We start from the raw sequence: 16208 nt of genomic DNA, 5'->3' as shown, positions 1-16208 counted from the left end.
TACAGCAGATTTTTATTGACTGTTAATGCTTTAGTTTGAGGGGATCCTCTTACCTGAACCCATTTTGTCTCATCTTGCCTTATGGTAGATAAACCCTGCTGGGCAGAGTGTCTAAAGGATGTGCAGGAGTGACTTTTGTGATTTGGCAGCAGGCCATGGCAGAGTGTTAAAGACTTGGCTACAACTTTTAATTTTATTCTCAAAGTAATCAAGTGGCAAAAGTAGCTGTTGACCAAGCCCTATGTAAATCACTTCATTATTCAGCTCATTAATAATTAAGACATGTTTCATATATTATTCTTTTCAAAATTAAACAATCAGATTATACAAGACAATTATACACTGGCTACTGTGAGTACCCTGCATTCTTCTTTGTAGAAGTATAGTTATAATCTTCCAGCTGCTTTTGTCTCATTAAATTTTATGTCCACAATAAGAAGGTTTTCAAATCAAATTCCCACCGGCCTTTTGATGTAAGATAAAAGCTGATATATTTAACACTAAAATATATAATACATGTATTTCCAATAAAATATTTAGAAATTTTTCAAGAACTTAAGTAGAATTTAATTTAGCTAAAAATACAATCATATTGATGTTGCCTATGATATGTGATTCATGATTTCAGAATAGTTCTTCATATTATATTCTTACAGATGGTGTCTATAATAATTGTAGGCAAACAATTATTTTGTAAACAATGTAATTCTTTAATTTTTGTTTTCATGTGCAATGCTAAATTTTGCATCGTATTAGTTTCATAGAAAGATAAAATTCGAAAAAAGGAAATTGATCATTATCTAAAGAAGCTGAAACTTTATAGTAATTTAACATGTTGAGCAAAGATCACTTCAATCTTTTAAACATCTTAATTTATCTGTTAAAACTCCATACTTTAAATGTCAGAGACTTTCAAAAGACTAAATTCCACCTTAACTTAAATTCAGTGTTAAAAAGACAAGGATTCCCACTCACAGGGAAATTTTAAAGTGTATTTAGCTGAAAGCATTTACAAGTCCTCTGTAACACTTTGCTCAAACTGTAAATATCTAGAGAAGAGCTGAGTACACATAAGTAGTAGAATTAGATCTGCAGATAAACTCTGTACACTGCCTTGAGCTCCAGGAGGGAAGGCAGGATATAAATCTAACAAATAAGATAAAATAAATACATGGCTCTGTTTGAACACATCCAGTGAAAGAGAACTTGCTATTTCTTGAGGTAATTAGTTCCACAATCAAACTGTTCTAACTGCTAGGGTGAGTTTTTTAAATATTCCCTTAGAATCTGCCTTCTTGTAACTTAAATGTTGTGTTCTGTACCTTGGACCGATGGAGAACAGGTTTTAACCTTTTCCTGTATTACATCCTTTCAGGTATTTGAAGAGTGCTATCATGTGTCCTCTCAGACTTCTCAAGCCTAAACTTGCCTGTTCCTTAAATCTCTCTTCATAGGACTTCATTTCTAGCTGATACTCCCTAGAGTCACATTTTCCTTTTTTGAAGCCGCATCATACTACTAATTCAAATTCAGTTTGCCATCAACTAGTATACCAAGATCTTTTTCAATAGTGCTATTACCAAGGTAGTTATCCATATCCCCTAGCTTTGCATTTATGTCTGTTACATTTCATTACTTTTATTTCTCAAATCTATCTTCTGAAATATTGGCTATCCAATCCAATTTGGAGTAATCTGCAGATCTGGTAAGCTCTTGTTTCACCTCTTCATTTAATAAAAATATTGAAGAGTTACTGAAGGAGCAAGACCAATCCTTGCAGCACCCAACTCAGCAGCTCCTTCCAATTTAATGAGGAACCATTCATGAGCATTATTGAGCACAGTTTACAACCATCTGTGTATCTATTGCATTTTCATTGTTATTTAGCCCACACTTAACTATCTTACTAATCAAAATGCCATAGGCTATTTAGTCAAATGTCTTGCTGATATCAAGAAGTATTATGTATAAAGCATTTCCACAATTTACTAAGGAAATTACCTGATCAAAAAAATGAAATAAAGTTAGCCTAACAAGACAAGTTCTTGACAAGCCATTGCTGATTTCCTCTAATGACCACATTCTTTTCAAATTCCTTCTGATCAATCACTTTATAACCACACTTCCCATGGTTGGCTATCAGATTACTGATCTATGTTTTTTGTATCCCCTTCTTCCCTTTTAATAAAGATAGAAACAACATTTGCTCTTTTCAATTCATCTGGCATGTTGCCAATTATTCACTTTGTAGTATTTTCCTTTCTCTTTTCAGTCCCCTTGAATGGACTAGAAGGATAGGTAAGGACACCACCTGAGCCCCACCAACTTAACTGATACTCTTATACTGAAATTTTACATTTAACACAGTCCCTAAGACAACAAATGAATCACCTTTGAGTAAATGCCCAGTTTTAAAAGCCTAAAAATATTGATTTTTAAGGGCTCATTGTCCATATAGTCTAAAAATACAAATAATTGGGAATAAGCAACAAAATAATAAAACAGGATATATTTAAATATACCAACACCTTACAAAATCAGGATAACAAGCAAAAACTTTATATAGTAGCAATACTCACATATTATTACAGTTTTCAGACTTTCAACTACAACAGGACAGCATAATTTACAAAGTCACAAGTCTCAGTAATAACTTTATTTTAAACTTGAATGTTTATTTCTTGAGGGGATTGGATCCAGATTTACCTCTACAGATGCAGGCTGGAAGAAGCTGACTTGCTTGCTTCTCCTCTCTCTCAAGTGACTTGAAAATGCTCCCTAAAGGATCTGAGAACCTGTTGACAGGAACAAAGGAAGGAACCTGCTAGTAGGTGCACCAGGCCCTATCAAGCAGCCTATTGAACATCAGCCGCTTGACTGAATATTAGTGTCTTCCAAGCAAGGAGGTTTCTTAACCCCAGTAAAAACCAAGCAGTGAAACTCTGAATGGTTAGGGGATCATAGATTCATAGACTCATAGTACTGGAAGGAGACATTTAAGTCATTAAGTCCAACTTTCTACCCATTGCAGACATTCACTTAAAACACACTTGATATGTTGTTGCCTAACCTCTACTTGAACTCATCCAATGAAGAGGTAATTGGTTCTTTTGTCAAACTGCTCTCTTCTATTATAAAGTCTTTCTAACATTCAGTCGGAATTTATTTTCCTATAGCTCAAATCCATTATTCTGTGTTCTGCACACTGGAACAAGAGAGACAAGGTCTTGATCTACTTCTGTGTGACATCCTTCCAGGTATCATATCTTATCATATTGCCCCTCAATCTTCTTCTCAATCCTCTTCTCAAGGCAAAACATACCCAGTTCTTTAATCTCTCTTCATAGAACTTAGTTTATACTCTCCTGTTCATATTCTTTGCCCTGTTTATCTAAATTCTTCTTAAAGTGTGATGTCCAGCACTGAATGCAAGTAGTCTAACAAAACAGTCGGACTAGGCAGAAATAATCACATTATTTCCTGTGATTTAGAAATGATACTTTAAACTTTAAAGATTGATTGATTGATTGATTGATCGATCAATTATGCGCCATCAGGTTGGTGTTCACTATTAGCAACCACATAGATAGACCTTCTCCAGGAAGATCTGTTCCTAGCTTGGCCCGTCAGATCTTCCAATGGTGCACCCATTGCCACTGTAATCAAGTTCATCCCCCTTGCTGCTGGTTGTCCTCTTCTTATCTTTCCTTCCTTTTCTAGCATTATTGTCTTCTCAAGAGAGCTGGGTCTTCACATAATGTGCCCAAAATGTAACAATTTGAGCCTGGTCATTTGTGCCTCAAGTGGCTCTCTGGATTTATTTGTTCAGTGATCCATTTTTTTCATTTTCTCGACTATCCATGGTATTCTCAGGGGTCTTCTCTAAAACCAAATTCAAAAGTATCAATATACTTTCTATCTTGCTTCCTTGGAGTCCAATTTTTGCTTCCATAGAGTGTCACAAGGAAAACCATTCCCTGCACAATTCTGATCTTGGTAAGTATGAGCATGTCATGTCATTTGAATATCTTTTCCAGGGCCTTCATTGCTACCCTACTAAGTGCTAGTCTGTGGCATATTTCTTGACTGCTGGTTCCTTTATTGTTGATAGTCAATCCTAAAAGACAGCAGCTGTCCACCACTTCAATATATTCAATGTCAATAATATGGCTGATTGCTGTACCTGTTAAATAGCTTGTTTTAATAGATTGATAAAATTGTATTTTTATTCCAGTGAGACATAGTGACAGCTGCCAACATTTCAGTAATAATATAAGGAATTTGTATCTATTAGAATTTTCTTTCAGAATAACTTAATGTTCACATTATGTTATATGATTAGAATTTTAATAGATTTTTTCCCAGAGAGGTATAGTGGACTGCTAATAACATAGCAACATGTAAATATCAGTATAATAAAGAATATTCTTTAAATAGGAACAGTTTAAAAATTACTTAACTCAGCATAAGCTGTAATATGAAGCAATTTTAAAAAATCATGTTTGGTTAATCATTCAAGACATCTCTGTCTATATGATGTACTTTTGGAGCCAAGCTGGGATAAATATAGATGCCACTTACTGGCTAGTGGTGCAATAAGTTTAATTGTTTTCAAGTAATTTAAAGTATTTTATACTGTACATGTATACTTATATTTCAAAGTCTATAATTTGACAGGAGTAGTTATCCTTAAATTACTTAACCTGAATAGCAATGAGTCAAGGATAATTCTTAAACAAACAAACAAACAAACAAACAAACATATTTAAAACAATTTTGTATTAAAATGGTTTGATAGAATTTGTATTTTTTCACATGTGAATGGATCAAGAAGGGAAAATAAGGTCTTGATTACAAATGTGGATATTTTTAATACTAAATGTCACATGTCATTTCCAAACTTGTCAGTGAGATCTTGCACTCTTACAAAAGAATCTTGGCAAGGGAGATTCTCATTGCAACAATTTGGTGGATAATAGTATAAAAAGTATGTTTCTTTAAAAAAAAAAATGTTCACTTTTTTTGGGGGGGGGGAACTCTTGATGCCTTTTAAACTGTCATTCCATGTTCCTGACTTGCAATTAGGTAGTATTTCCAAAATGTCATTTTGAGATTTTCCTTCAACCATCATCCTAATAAAAACTGACGGCATACATATTATAACCAAACTTTCTCCCCCATAATTACAATGAAGAATTTCAAACGAATTAATAAGGGAAATTCTACAAAAGATTTTCAAGGACAGCTATGAAAACAGCAGCATGCTTTTAAAGAAACACTCTGTAATATTGGCAAGATGGATGATGATCAGGAGATAAATGTATGAGCAAAGCTGTTGGAGAGAATAGTTTTGTATTGTATGATATATATTATGCAAATAGGCTTATTAGGACTCTCATCTTTTATTATTGGTGCCCAATTTAATAGAGGCATTTAAAAAACAATATTTCTGCCTGACTCCACGGACAGAAGAAGATACATTGATATAATTGAAAGCAAATGATTGCATGTTATACCATTTAATCATGTCATTTTTCAGTGGCTATTTCTTGTGTTTCTTTGCATGCTTATAGAATAGTTAGATTTGGTATAGATTAGGTCTCACTACTACAATTGAGCATGGTTTTATTTTAGGTGATATTTTCTTTTAACCTTGAAATCAGTTAAAACACCATATTTGTCAATATTTTCTTTAAAAGATGACATGTCATACTTTCTTCAAGGATGTAGCATTTGTTTTGTTTTTGTTTTGAGAAATTACTTACAATTGGCTGTTCTTTTCAAGCTCTGATGTACTTTGTTTATGAAGTATATGCAGCTCATTTTTAAGTTAAAGAGGTCACCATAGGATAAATCAAAATATGGCTAAAATGTATACTGCTAATAAAAAATTCAGCTGATGTGTGCAAAGATGCCTGTTTATAACAAATATAAAAATACTGATGGGATGGAAACTCTACACCGTGCATATATTTAATACAACCTGGCTATCAAACTGCCCTAATCCATCTCCTTTCTAACAGTTTTTAGAAATAGCACAGGGGACGAACAAGTAAAATGCTATAAACTACTTTTAGGCTGTAATTCTATCCATACTTACATGGGCATAAATCCTATTGAATTCATAAGATTTATTTCTGAGTATACATGCTTAGGACTATATGCTTTTTTATAATCATTTTCCTATGATACTTCATCAGAGTGAAGCCAGGCTTTCTGCACCCAAAGCCATGTTTGCATAACCCCTAGTCCAATGTGAGACCTTAAGCGCTGGCCTTATTTCAGATTTTCTGCCTTTGATAAGAACTGCCTCTTCCATAATGCTTCTGCTCTAAGAGAGAGAGAGAGAGAAGTAGATATCAGAAACTTTTAAAAAGTCAGAGTGAGAATGAATATCTCCATCCACTTCTCATTCTGGTCAGGCTGACTTCAGTTCCCATTCCCTTAACAGAATTCAGCCCTTGACAGAAAAATGGTTTCTTAGCCCTCCTATAGGATAATCATGATCCCCATTCCTGCAAGAATTCTACTCATTTTCAAACAAACACAAGTAGAATTTTCATTCAGATGTTCTTGTTCAGCAGTGAATCCTAAGAAACAAGTCTGCTTCTATGGGTAAGATTTTCAGAGTTTTCTCTAAGGGTCATGACAGATATATCATTTATAGAACATTAGGATCTCTTTGGAAGTACTCTCAGCACTGATAATTTATAAGTACCTCTCCTTCTCTGTTGACTATCTCTGGAGAGACAATAAAAGTTGACTGTGAAGAGTATTGATTAGCTGGAGTCAATAATGAACACTCCATCTCTCCTCATATCGTAAGAAGTGTTGTACATCATGGGAACCCAGTTTCAGAAAAGCCTTAGCAGCATTTACTGTATTGCATTAAATATGATCACTTGCAAGAGGAAAGCCTTGCAAATGTGGAACTGGATATATGACCAGAACATCACTGTTTTAAGCAGTCTTTGGTTTGCTGATGTATAAATTAATCATGCAAATTGCAAAGCTGGCAGAGCTTATATATCTGTTTTAATACTACATTTGCCCTTCAACTGAATGTTGTCATAATAATAAACCCCAAGAAAGTAAATGTGGAGGGAACATGTGAAAATTATTCACTACTATAAACTAAATAATAGTAGTTTTGAAATTTGTCATTCAATCTTTTAAAGATTCAGAAATGTCAACAGGAGGGAGAGAGATCCCTCATTAAAGAAATAATGACATTCTGTCTATTATGGAACTTAAACAGTTGAAACAATTATAGAATGCTTTTTATTAATAAGCAGAATATTGTATGAAATATCCACCTGTGCAATGTTACTCTACAATGAAATGCACTTAATCATTAAGACATCTTCTAATGAAACCTTATTGGAATTAACATTTAGAACACAAATATTTTTAAGCATTAAAACACCCATTGTAAGTAGGATTGAATCATCTTGGTAGCTCTTCTTCATTAATAAGCAATCTGTTAACTGTTAGAAACAGAGCAATTGTTTAAGAGAATACTGATTAATAATTCAGCCATATTATGAATACAATCATAGTTTTTTGAAAACTTTTCAATTTAAGAATGGCTTTCATATTATTCAGAAACATAAATATATAGTTATTAAAAATTCACACCAGTATCTTGATTCAAGAATTCAGGTTAACACAGATAAAAAGGATTCTACCTTTCTTAGGTACCAAATGTGTAAGTAAGTATAATTTTCCTGTTATTTTTAACCAATTGCAGAGTTTAGATTTTTTTGGAAAAGGCAGTAGCAGTTAGGAGACTGCAATAATCAGAGTCTTCAGGCAGCAGCATTTATAAATAGCACAAATATTTTTCAGAAAGCTTTTCTTATGAGTTGCAATTCTCTGTTCCCAGTCTGTTGCCACCACATTCTTTCTAATAAGAAATATAAAATGCTTGGGTGATATCTTAGATTTTTCTCATGGGTTGTGTATTTTCATCCATAGTATTGTGCAGCAGATGTTGTCATCTTATGCAATTTAAATTATAGTTATGGCCTGAATATGAAGGATATACTATAATATGGTAAAAATACGCAGAACATCAGTGTGAAGTAAACACTAAACTTAATCCAAAGCTGAAGGATACATCTGAAGAATATATCTGGAACATGTATTTTTGTTCTACTTCAGAAGTGTTAAAAATATAATATTGATTGCAAATTTTCATATGTACAGTGAGTGATGTGGAATGGACCAGCCAAAATACAAACAATTACAACAGGACACAAGTAAAAAGAAACACTGCTTAGTATGAATTACAGATTGAAATTCCTCTGTATCCTAGACCTTTCTATTAAAATTTTCAGTAAACGAAATACAAAATAATGAAGTTAAATAAGTAGTGTTTCAAAAATTAAGTTGGTCCATTATAAAAATATTCACAAAATTATAGAAGTAGTGAAATAATTCAATAATTATAAACTACAAGTATTCAAATACAGTGTGGCTAGATTTTTACTAGCTATTTTCTTTTATCATCCTACCCAAGAAAAAGATGTGTATTTCAAAAACTAGCATTTTCATGCTTTGTAGTTTTATGTGTTCCTAATAAGTCATTCTTTCACTGACATTGTGACCTTTATACATTGTAACTATCTATAAATAATGTGTGTGTGTGTGTTCACTTACTAGTGACAAGGTGATCCTTCCTAGGAGGGAAAAGTAAAACGGCATATCTTCTTTGTTCATATCACGCCCCGTGAACAGTGGGGAAGGGTGGGGTGGGTGAGATGATTTTCCCCTCTGGCCCTTTGAAGCTGACATACCCAACAACTCATTTCAACCCTGTGTCTGAGGAAGGGGACCTTCTCAAGAGAGGTGTGTGTGTGTGTGTGTGTGTCCTATATCCAGTGATATATGTCGTTATATCCATCATAACTGATTGGGGCGGCTTAGAAATCTCATGAATAAATAAGGGCTGAAGCTGTGTGTGCAATCAGTGATAAGAGACCACAAGAATTGTTATGTAAATATGCAGCAGATGTATCTAATGCTCATGACTGGGAAAAGAAATGTCAAAAGACTGTTGACTCGAAAGGACAGAGGAAAAAGCCTAGGATTTAAAACCTGGGCTGAGATATGTACAGTGAAATCACAGCTTAATGGACCTTCACTTAGATACAGTGGACAATTTTTTCATTTGGTCCCCACCCCATTTAATGTCCATTAAATTAAGGTTTGTCCATTAAATACAGGTTTTCCAGAAATGACATTATTGACAACAATTGACAACAATTATGTAATAATGCAAATGGCATAAATTAATGCAAATAACACACAACCATAATTTATGGCCATTCAGATTTAATGCACATCCTACCCCCTTTAATGGGTTGTTAAATTGAGGTATATGCATACACATATTTATCTCTCCATATAATATCAAGTCCTAGGTTTTGCAACAGGCAGATCTTCTAGGTTTATATTTCTTTTCTGCAATAAAAAGATATTATCTAGCTATGTTGAGGTTTTATGCTTCTGCTGTTAGCTACTGTAATAACTGAATATGGGACTGATTTTCTGGAGAGTCAAAATACTCTAGATTGCTGTGGTTGGTGTGAAGTCTGACAAATGGATACAGAACTTCTCTGTCTCCTACTTGGAATGCCCTGTTTAAAGGTCTAGCATTCTCTGTCTTTGATGATGGTAGATTTATACCTGAGAACATTCTGCAAATGTAGCTTCATCTTCTGGGCTCCCAAATGATAGAATGAGTCTCTAATCCATACTAATTCTTTGTTAGGTTATTATATCAACTGCCTTTTGAGTCATCAGTTTACAATAAGAGATAAAATCAGAACACCTGAAATATTAAAATAATTAAAATCCACAATTAAAAAGCTCTTTTAACAGGGTGTTTGCATGGCTTTTAAAAAAGTAAACAAAGAGATTAGGCCATCAGTTTATCATATCAAAAAACTAGAGCCCCCAGAGAGAAAAGGCTTGATATAATGAGGTGCTATGGGATAAATCGTGGCAATTGTAGACAAATCTTTCCAGATGATCTCAAAGACTGATTTGGGGGGGGGTCTTATGAAAAGACATGTTCTCTAAAGTTGCCTGGACCCAAGCCACATAAGATTTTAAAGTAAAAAAACAGCCCTTTGTGTTTTACCTGGATATAGCCACTGTAATGCTTTTTGCAAAGGGATAATTGTGTTCTCCTGAGTTCTGTACCAAAATCTGGATTAGAGCCAAGGGGAGCCCCATGTAGATTACATTATAATAGCCAAGTCTGGAAGTAAGAGTGTGTGCAGCAATTTAAGGTAATTCATATGGCATTATACATTTATTTATTTCAAAAGCTCTTACGCTGCTTCAATCCCTCAGACTCTAAGTAATTTAGAGCAAAGAATTAGTATAGTAATGACAATAAACTCAAAAATAACCAAAGGTATAATCAATGCTATAGCATATATCTCTAAATAATATAAGCCATCTGTCAAACAATCAGTAAATTGCACTGATACTGATAGTGCCCTCATACATCTCATAATTAGATTAAAACTTAACTCCACCATCCCAAAGTCTCTTCGAAAAGCCAAGTTTTTAACAGCTTGCTAAATATCAAGACTTAGGAACACAGATCTTATTTCTGGTGGTAGGGCATTCTCCATGGGAAAGCTTCTGCAAAAAGCATTTGTCTCTGAGTCTCCTCCCATCATGCCTCAGCAGGTACTCTCTGCAGGCACACTTGGGTGGACAGAGTTTATTGGAAGGAAATGGTCTTGTGGGTAACCAGGCTGCATACCACGAGCCACCATACCCAGCAGGAGACACATTTCAGGATATTAATTATATTATCATGTAGGTTTCTGATGTAGTAAATCCTATCCAGAGGATAAGATAGTCATATCTTTCTTTCTCTGTCTCCCTCTCTTATCCATCCATTCCCACATACGTCATGGAGGGTTCCTCCCCACCACAAATGTAGTCTCTTTACCAGCAACCAATTATTGCTACAACTTATGAAGTGGTCTAAGGTCAATTAGAATTAGGGTTCACCACTCTAAATAGGAGTCTGTTTAGAAATCTATTCCTGATGTAAGCAATTGCCCTGAAAATCAAAAGTGCCAGTCTTCCTTTGGAGATTTCCAACGTTTGGGACTCTGCAGCAGTTTCCTTCCCTCCCTCTACTGCTGATGAAGCAGTATAGAATTGTCCAAGAAGGCAACTATTTTTTTTTATTTTTATTTTTTTATTACAGAACAATCTTTTTTAAAAATGGCCTCGGTGGATATAAATGAGTTAAGCCTATGGCACTAGCAATATCACTTCTAAAAAGATTGAACAAAGGAGAGACACATCACTGACATATTATTTTCCAAATTAGCTATCCAGCTTCAGAGGAACACATTTGCATTTTGATCTGTTGTTCACTCATGAGCTGCTGCAATCTACAAATGATTCTTGCATTTTTATGTGTACAATGTATAGTTGTTGTACACATAAAATATATATGTTTGTTTTATACCCCACCTTTCTATTTATACAGGAACTCAAGGGGGCTTGCAACGATCAAAACAAAATGCAACATATAAAAGATGACCATAAAATCAATTAAAATCAATTATGGAATATTGACATTGACCCTTCTTCTGTCCACAGTCTCTGTGCTGTGAAATCAAGCAGAGGCATCGAGGGGTAGGCTCAGTGTTACGTTTGTGCCAACACCTCCTTGACGATCAAGATACCTGTAATCTGAATGCGGACCACCAGTCAATGCAGCTGATAATTGTAAATCTTGAAAGAAGGTGGGAAGCTATCGTCATGCAAGCAGTCCAGTGGCAAACTAGGTTGCAGAAGAAGTTGGCAAAGCATCCAGTAAGTGATACTTGTCTGACCCCCGCATCCATTCCCATTGGACTTATTGTTTTAATTTAATTTTAATGTTATTGTTATTGTCTTAACCTTTTGTATTATGCTATATCCAGGTACAATAGAAGCCAAATAATTTGCTTTTGGACTTTTTCTCAAAATTCATGTTTTAATTTCCTCATTGATGGAATCAACTGATTAATGGGCCAGCCAGAAATTATTTTTTAAAATTAAGATTTCTGTATTTTACATCATATAATTTCTGTACTCATAAGGCACTGAATGGAATGATTTCTGGAGAATTAAAATTAATGGTGAATAAATAACATCAGCCCTTCTTAAGATTTAATCCAACTTTTTTTTTTTTTTTTTTTTTTTTGCGAATCAGGAGTAGACATTCTTTTAGCATCTGGGATTGCCCTTTTTTAAGGATCATTTTCAGTTACTGTTCTGGTAGGGAATGGGGCAGGGGCATTATGACATTGTGCAAATCTATGGAACCTATTTTCCAGTTCAGGAAGGGTTGCAGTTTTAGGTATGCTACATTTATCAAGAGCTGATTGCTAGTTCATATCTATATGCTTCATGTTTTTCCTTCCCCTGGAGCCCCATTGCCAACCTACATCATCATTAGTAAAATCACAGAGCAAGGAAAATATGAGGTCATAAATGTTGTGTTTGAGCTTGGAATATTAAACCTAGAATTGTTTTACATCTAATCTGTTTCAGTCCACCTTAGTACAAACCATTCATGTCATCCTTGCCAAATATTAGTTTTGCCCTTCATTTTCTTGGACTTTTGCCATTGATTGAAAGGGACTGTTTGGTTTAATAATCTCCAGGTTTTTGACAATTCAAAACATTTGTAAAATAAGGAGTAGAACTTAAGAATAGCCTTGCTGGATCAGGCCAAAATCCATCTTTGTCCAGCATGTTATATCTCAGAGTGGGCAATGAGATGCTTCTGTGACATCTACCGCCTTTGTTCCCCTGCCGCTAGTACTTGGAAGCCAGATGTGTTCAAACCATTGATAGACCATGAATACATTCAATCACCTTTTAAAGCTATTAAAATTAATGGCCTTCAGCATGCCTGGTGGCAGTGAATTCCACCGGTTAATTATGCACTGTGCAAGAAGTGCTTTGTGAAGAAGCAGATATATAGTATGGTTGTTGTCTTTACTGAATTCACCTTTGCCCCCAGCAGACATTTGACTTTGCATGAGCAGCATGCTGGAAGTATGGAAAGTCCAGCTAACCCTGTAGCAAACCTGTTTCTGTCACCCTCCTTATGTTCTCATACAATGCAGCTGGGGAATGTATGACATGTGGCCAGGAGCAGAGATGGCGATTGCTTTTTGCTTTATTTCACTTAAAATACCTGCAACTAACAGTGAGCTGTTCTGTTTGTGTTGTGTTGTGCTTCCATTTCAATTTCACCTTCTAGAACATATTGCTCTCTTTTGCCTCAAGCAGAGGCAAGAAGTGGCCGTGGAAAAACCCTGTGGGCTGCTGAACACAATAGAGTGCTGCTAGTGGGAACCAGTCTTCTCTTTTCCAAACAGGTGACTGCTGGGGGTACTGCAGTACCTCTAAATAAGCAGATACCTGTTAATTAAAAGCGAGTGCTTCTTCTGCAACAGGAGTGAAGTAGTCTTGTGACTCTATCTGGAGAGGAATCGATTGGGAGGTGAGGTAGATGGAGTGTACAAGCACTATGTTTTCTTTATGTCAGGATTGGACAGAACTTCACAGGCTCCACACTGCTTTGTTCCCACTTTGCCTGGGGAAACCTAGCCTTGTTTGTTGGACTGAATTATCTTTTACCTAGTAGGAAATGGAACTTGTTTTCTGCCAAGAAATGGCAGCTATTAAAAATTCTTGCTAGATTTGATTTGGAGTGCAGACGATATTTTTGTTTTGCAGAGACTTCTTGCTGCAAACATATGCACCATATAAAAACATGGGCCTTCATATGTATGTATTTTTCCAGTGATGAAAGAGTTCTTAGAATCTGAACGCTCTGGTTGGAATTGAATTTCGTTAGCCGCTGCTTCATTTGCTGTCTCCCAATTCCAAGCTGGCATTTTACAGCATTTCCTTTCATTCAGTTCCTGTGTAGTCATTTCTTGGGTTGATCCCAAAACTGTTTTCTCTGCCTTGTCTATTTCCTTGAGCTTGATGCTGTGCCAGTCTTGGCAAATGAATAGTTTCCCTGGGAAACAAAGTTTGTGTGTGTGTGTGTGTGTGTGTGTGTGTGTGTGTGAGGGTGTTTTTTTTTTTTTAATTGAGGTTATCCAAAATATACTGTAATATATAAAACAAAGGGGATGTGTTTACATCTCTGATGGCATCTTACTTGATATTGGAAAGAGTCACTGATAGGGAAAAAAGATGGCTTGGATCATTACCTCATGCACTATGGAAGGTCAGGAGTTACTTCTATCTTCTTTTCTTTAAAGCATTCTCCTAACATTTTCCTTGGCCAATTTTTACCAATGGTATTTACTGGCATTCTATTATTATTGCTCAAAGATTTAATTGAAATCACTTGTAAAGAGCTAAGCATTTTGTCATTACTGTTTCTTGAATGGGTGTTTAAAAGAGAGTTTAAATGATTTGCTATTTTAAAATATTTAAAAACTTAAAAGTAAAAGATTGTGCAGAAGCCTCACTGAGTTCAAATCAGTGTACATAGCATTGCATGCTATTTCTGAGATAATGGTTTCATATTCTGCCAGAATTAATTTCTAATAAAATATTCTTTCTCAGAATATTCCAGTATGAGGTTTGATGGATGGGTGGAGCTCAAGAGTGGTTGCTATCATATATCTCTATCAAAAGACAACTTTATGTTCTTATATATGTCGGTCATTTCCAGGTACTGGGGCTTGGTAAGCATGCTGATAGTAGCTGGATAAGGCAGTAGAGAACACCATTTTTGCTTAATATGAAAATAAATCCCACCTCTCAATCATGAGTCTGTTTATGATGAAAGGACCAGTGTTTTTCTTTGAGACCACATCTCTTCCTTCTTAAATAAATCTGTACAACTAAGTGCATCTTTCATGCTCCTTGCATCCATCTTCAGGCGAGGAAGGAGGCACCAACTAGATCTGATGCTAAAAAGATGGGTCCCAGAAAAGGCATAAATAAATGAATAAATAAAGCAAGCAAGCAAGCTCCTTTGCTTCTGCTCGTGATCCTGACGACTCAGACCAGAATGCCAACCATTGTGTCTGCAGGGAGACAAAGAACCATATTAAAGGCCAGAGGGCAAAGGTGCACAAGATGGCACCTTTGCTGGAAATTTTAGCTCAGCTTTACTTTTTGACTTCAACTGTGAATGTAGCTGCCAGTTATCATCTTAGCTGTTAATAGCTTTACTAAAGCCTTGCAGTCCAGGATACTCCCAAAGCTTTTGACTGCCCTGAATATTACTGCTTAACATCTGGTCTCTCTGTTTAATTTCAATATTATTTATTTTTCTTCCTCCTGCCCCTCCCCCAAGGGAGGAAAGAAGAAGTAAAGGAATTCCAGGTTGGGATTACACTCTGGCTGTCCAAAATCCCTTCTCTGAATGAAAAGCACAGGATGTTAACTACTTGTTATCTTCCTTTCCCTATAAGTCCTGAATTTGCTTAACACAACCAGTATTTTCATATTTTCTAGAAAAAGGAGTTTAAACTTTAGTTTAACTCTTCCGAATTTGCATTATTATATGATCCTTCTTTCCCCCTATTTTAAATGTGTAGCCATTTTAAAAATAATATATCCCCCCAGTTGTTGTTTTTGCAATTGTGCATGCCCATTTCTCAAAACATTCCAAATGTGTACGTGAACAACAAAAATCCCTTTACTTTATTTAAGTCTGGATCTAAGCAAAGCATGGATTACCATGCCCATTTTAACATTCTCAAAGAATGGTAACATTAGTCAGCAACACTAAACTGATTCAGTCCATCCAGTTGCCAGATTGCTAATCTGCTAATCTTCCCATTGGTCTTCCCATTCTCTCCTTCTCTAATGGTTCTGAAATATGTTATTTGTATGTGTGATCCATAAGGTTCTTTAAACCATTCTTCCTCTGAGGAAGCCATTCCAATGTGTTAAATTAAAACTCCCAGAATTCTTAGTCAGCATGACCAATGTTGTTTGAGAATTCTGGGAGTTGTTGTACAACACCTATGAAAAGCAGCATTTTGAGAAGAATGCTCTAAACTCTGGATAGTAAACTGTAGTAAATCAGGGAACCTTTTTCTTAGAACAAACTGTTCTCTTTTAATATTGTGTGTGTGTGTGTATTTGTGTGTGTTTTACAGCTGCTTCATTCAGTATTTTATATTCTGCTGAAAACT

General features: G+C 35.3%; 1 protein-coding gene across 2 annotated transcripts in view; it reads left to right on the top strand.

Moving 5' to 3' along the window:
* The window catches only part of AKAP6 (A-kinase anchoring protein 6), a 235634-nt gene that overhangs the window by 194314 nt on the left and 25112 nt on the right, over positions 1–16208 (top strand). For both annotated transcript variants that reach the window (XM_088145389.1, XM_088145388.1), the window contains exon 11: positions 11641–11856. In XM_088145389.1, the coding sequence (XP_088001515.1) occupies positions 11641–11856 (216 nt within the window). The remainder of the gene's footprint in view (positions 1–11640; positions 11857–16208) is intronic.

Source organism: Python bivittatus, unplaced genomic scaffold (assembly GCF_059951505.1).
Source record: "Python bivittatus isolate LINGU-HERP-01145 unplaced genomic scaffold, Pbiv_v1 ctg000480_np1212, whole genome shotgun sequence".
In the NCBI taxonomy this organism is placed as follows: Eukaryota; Metazoa; Chordata; class Lepidosauria; order Squamata; family Pythonidae; genus Python; species Python bivittatus.
This window is presented reverse-complemented; position numbering and strand designations above follow the sequence as displayed.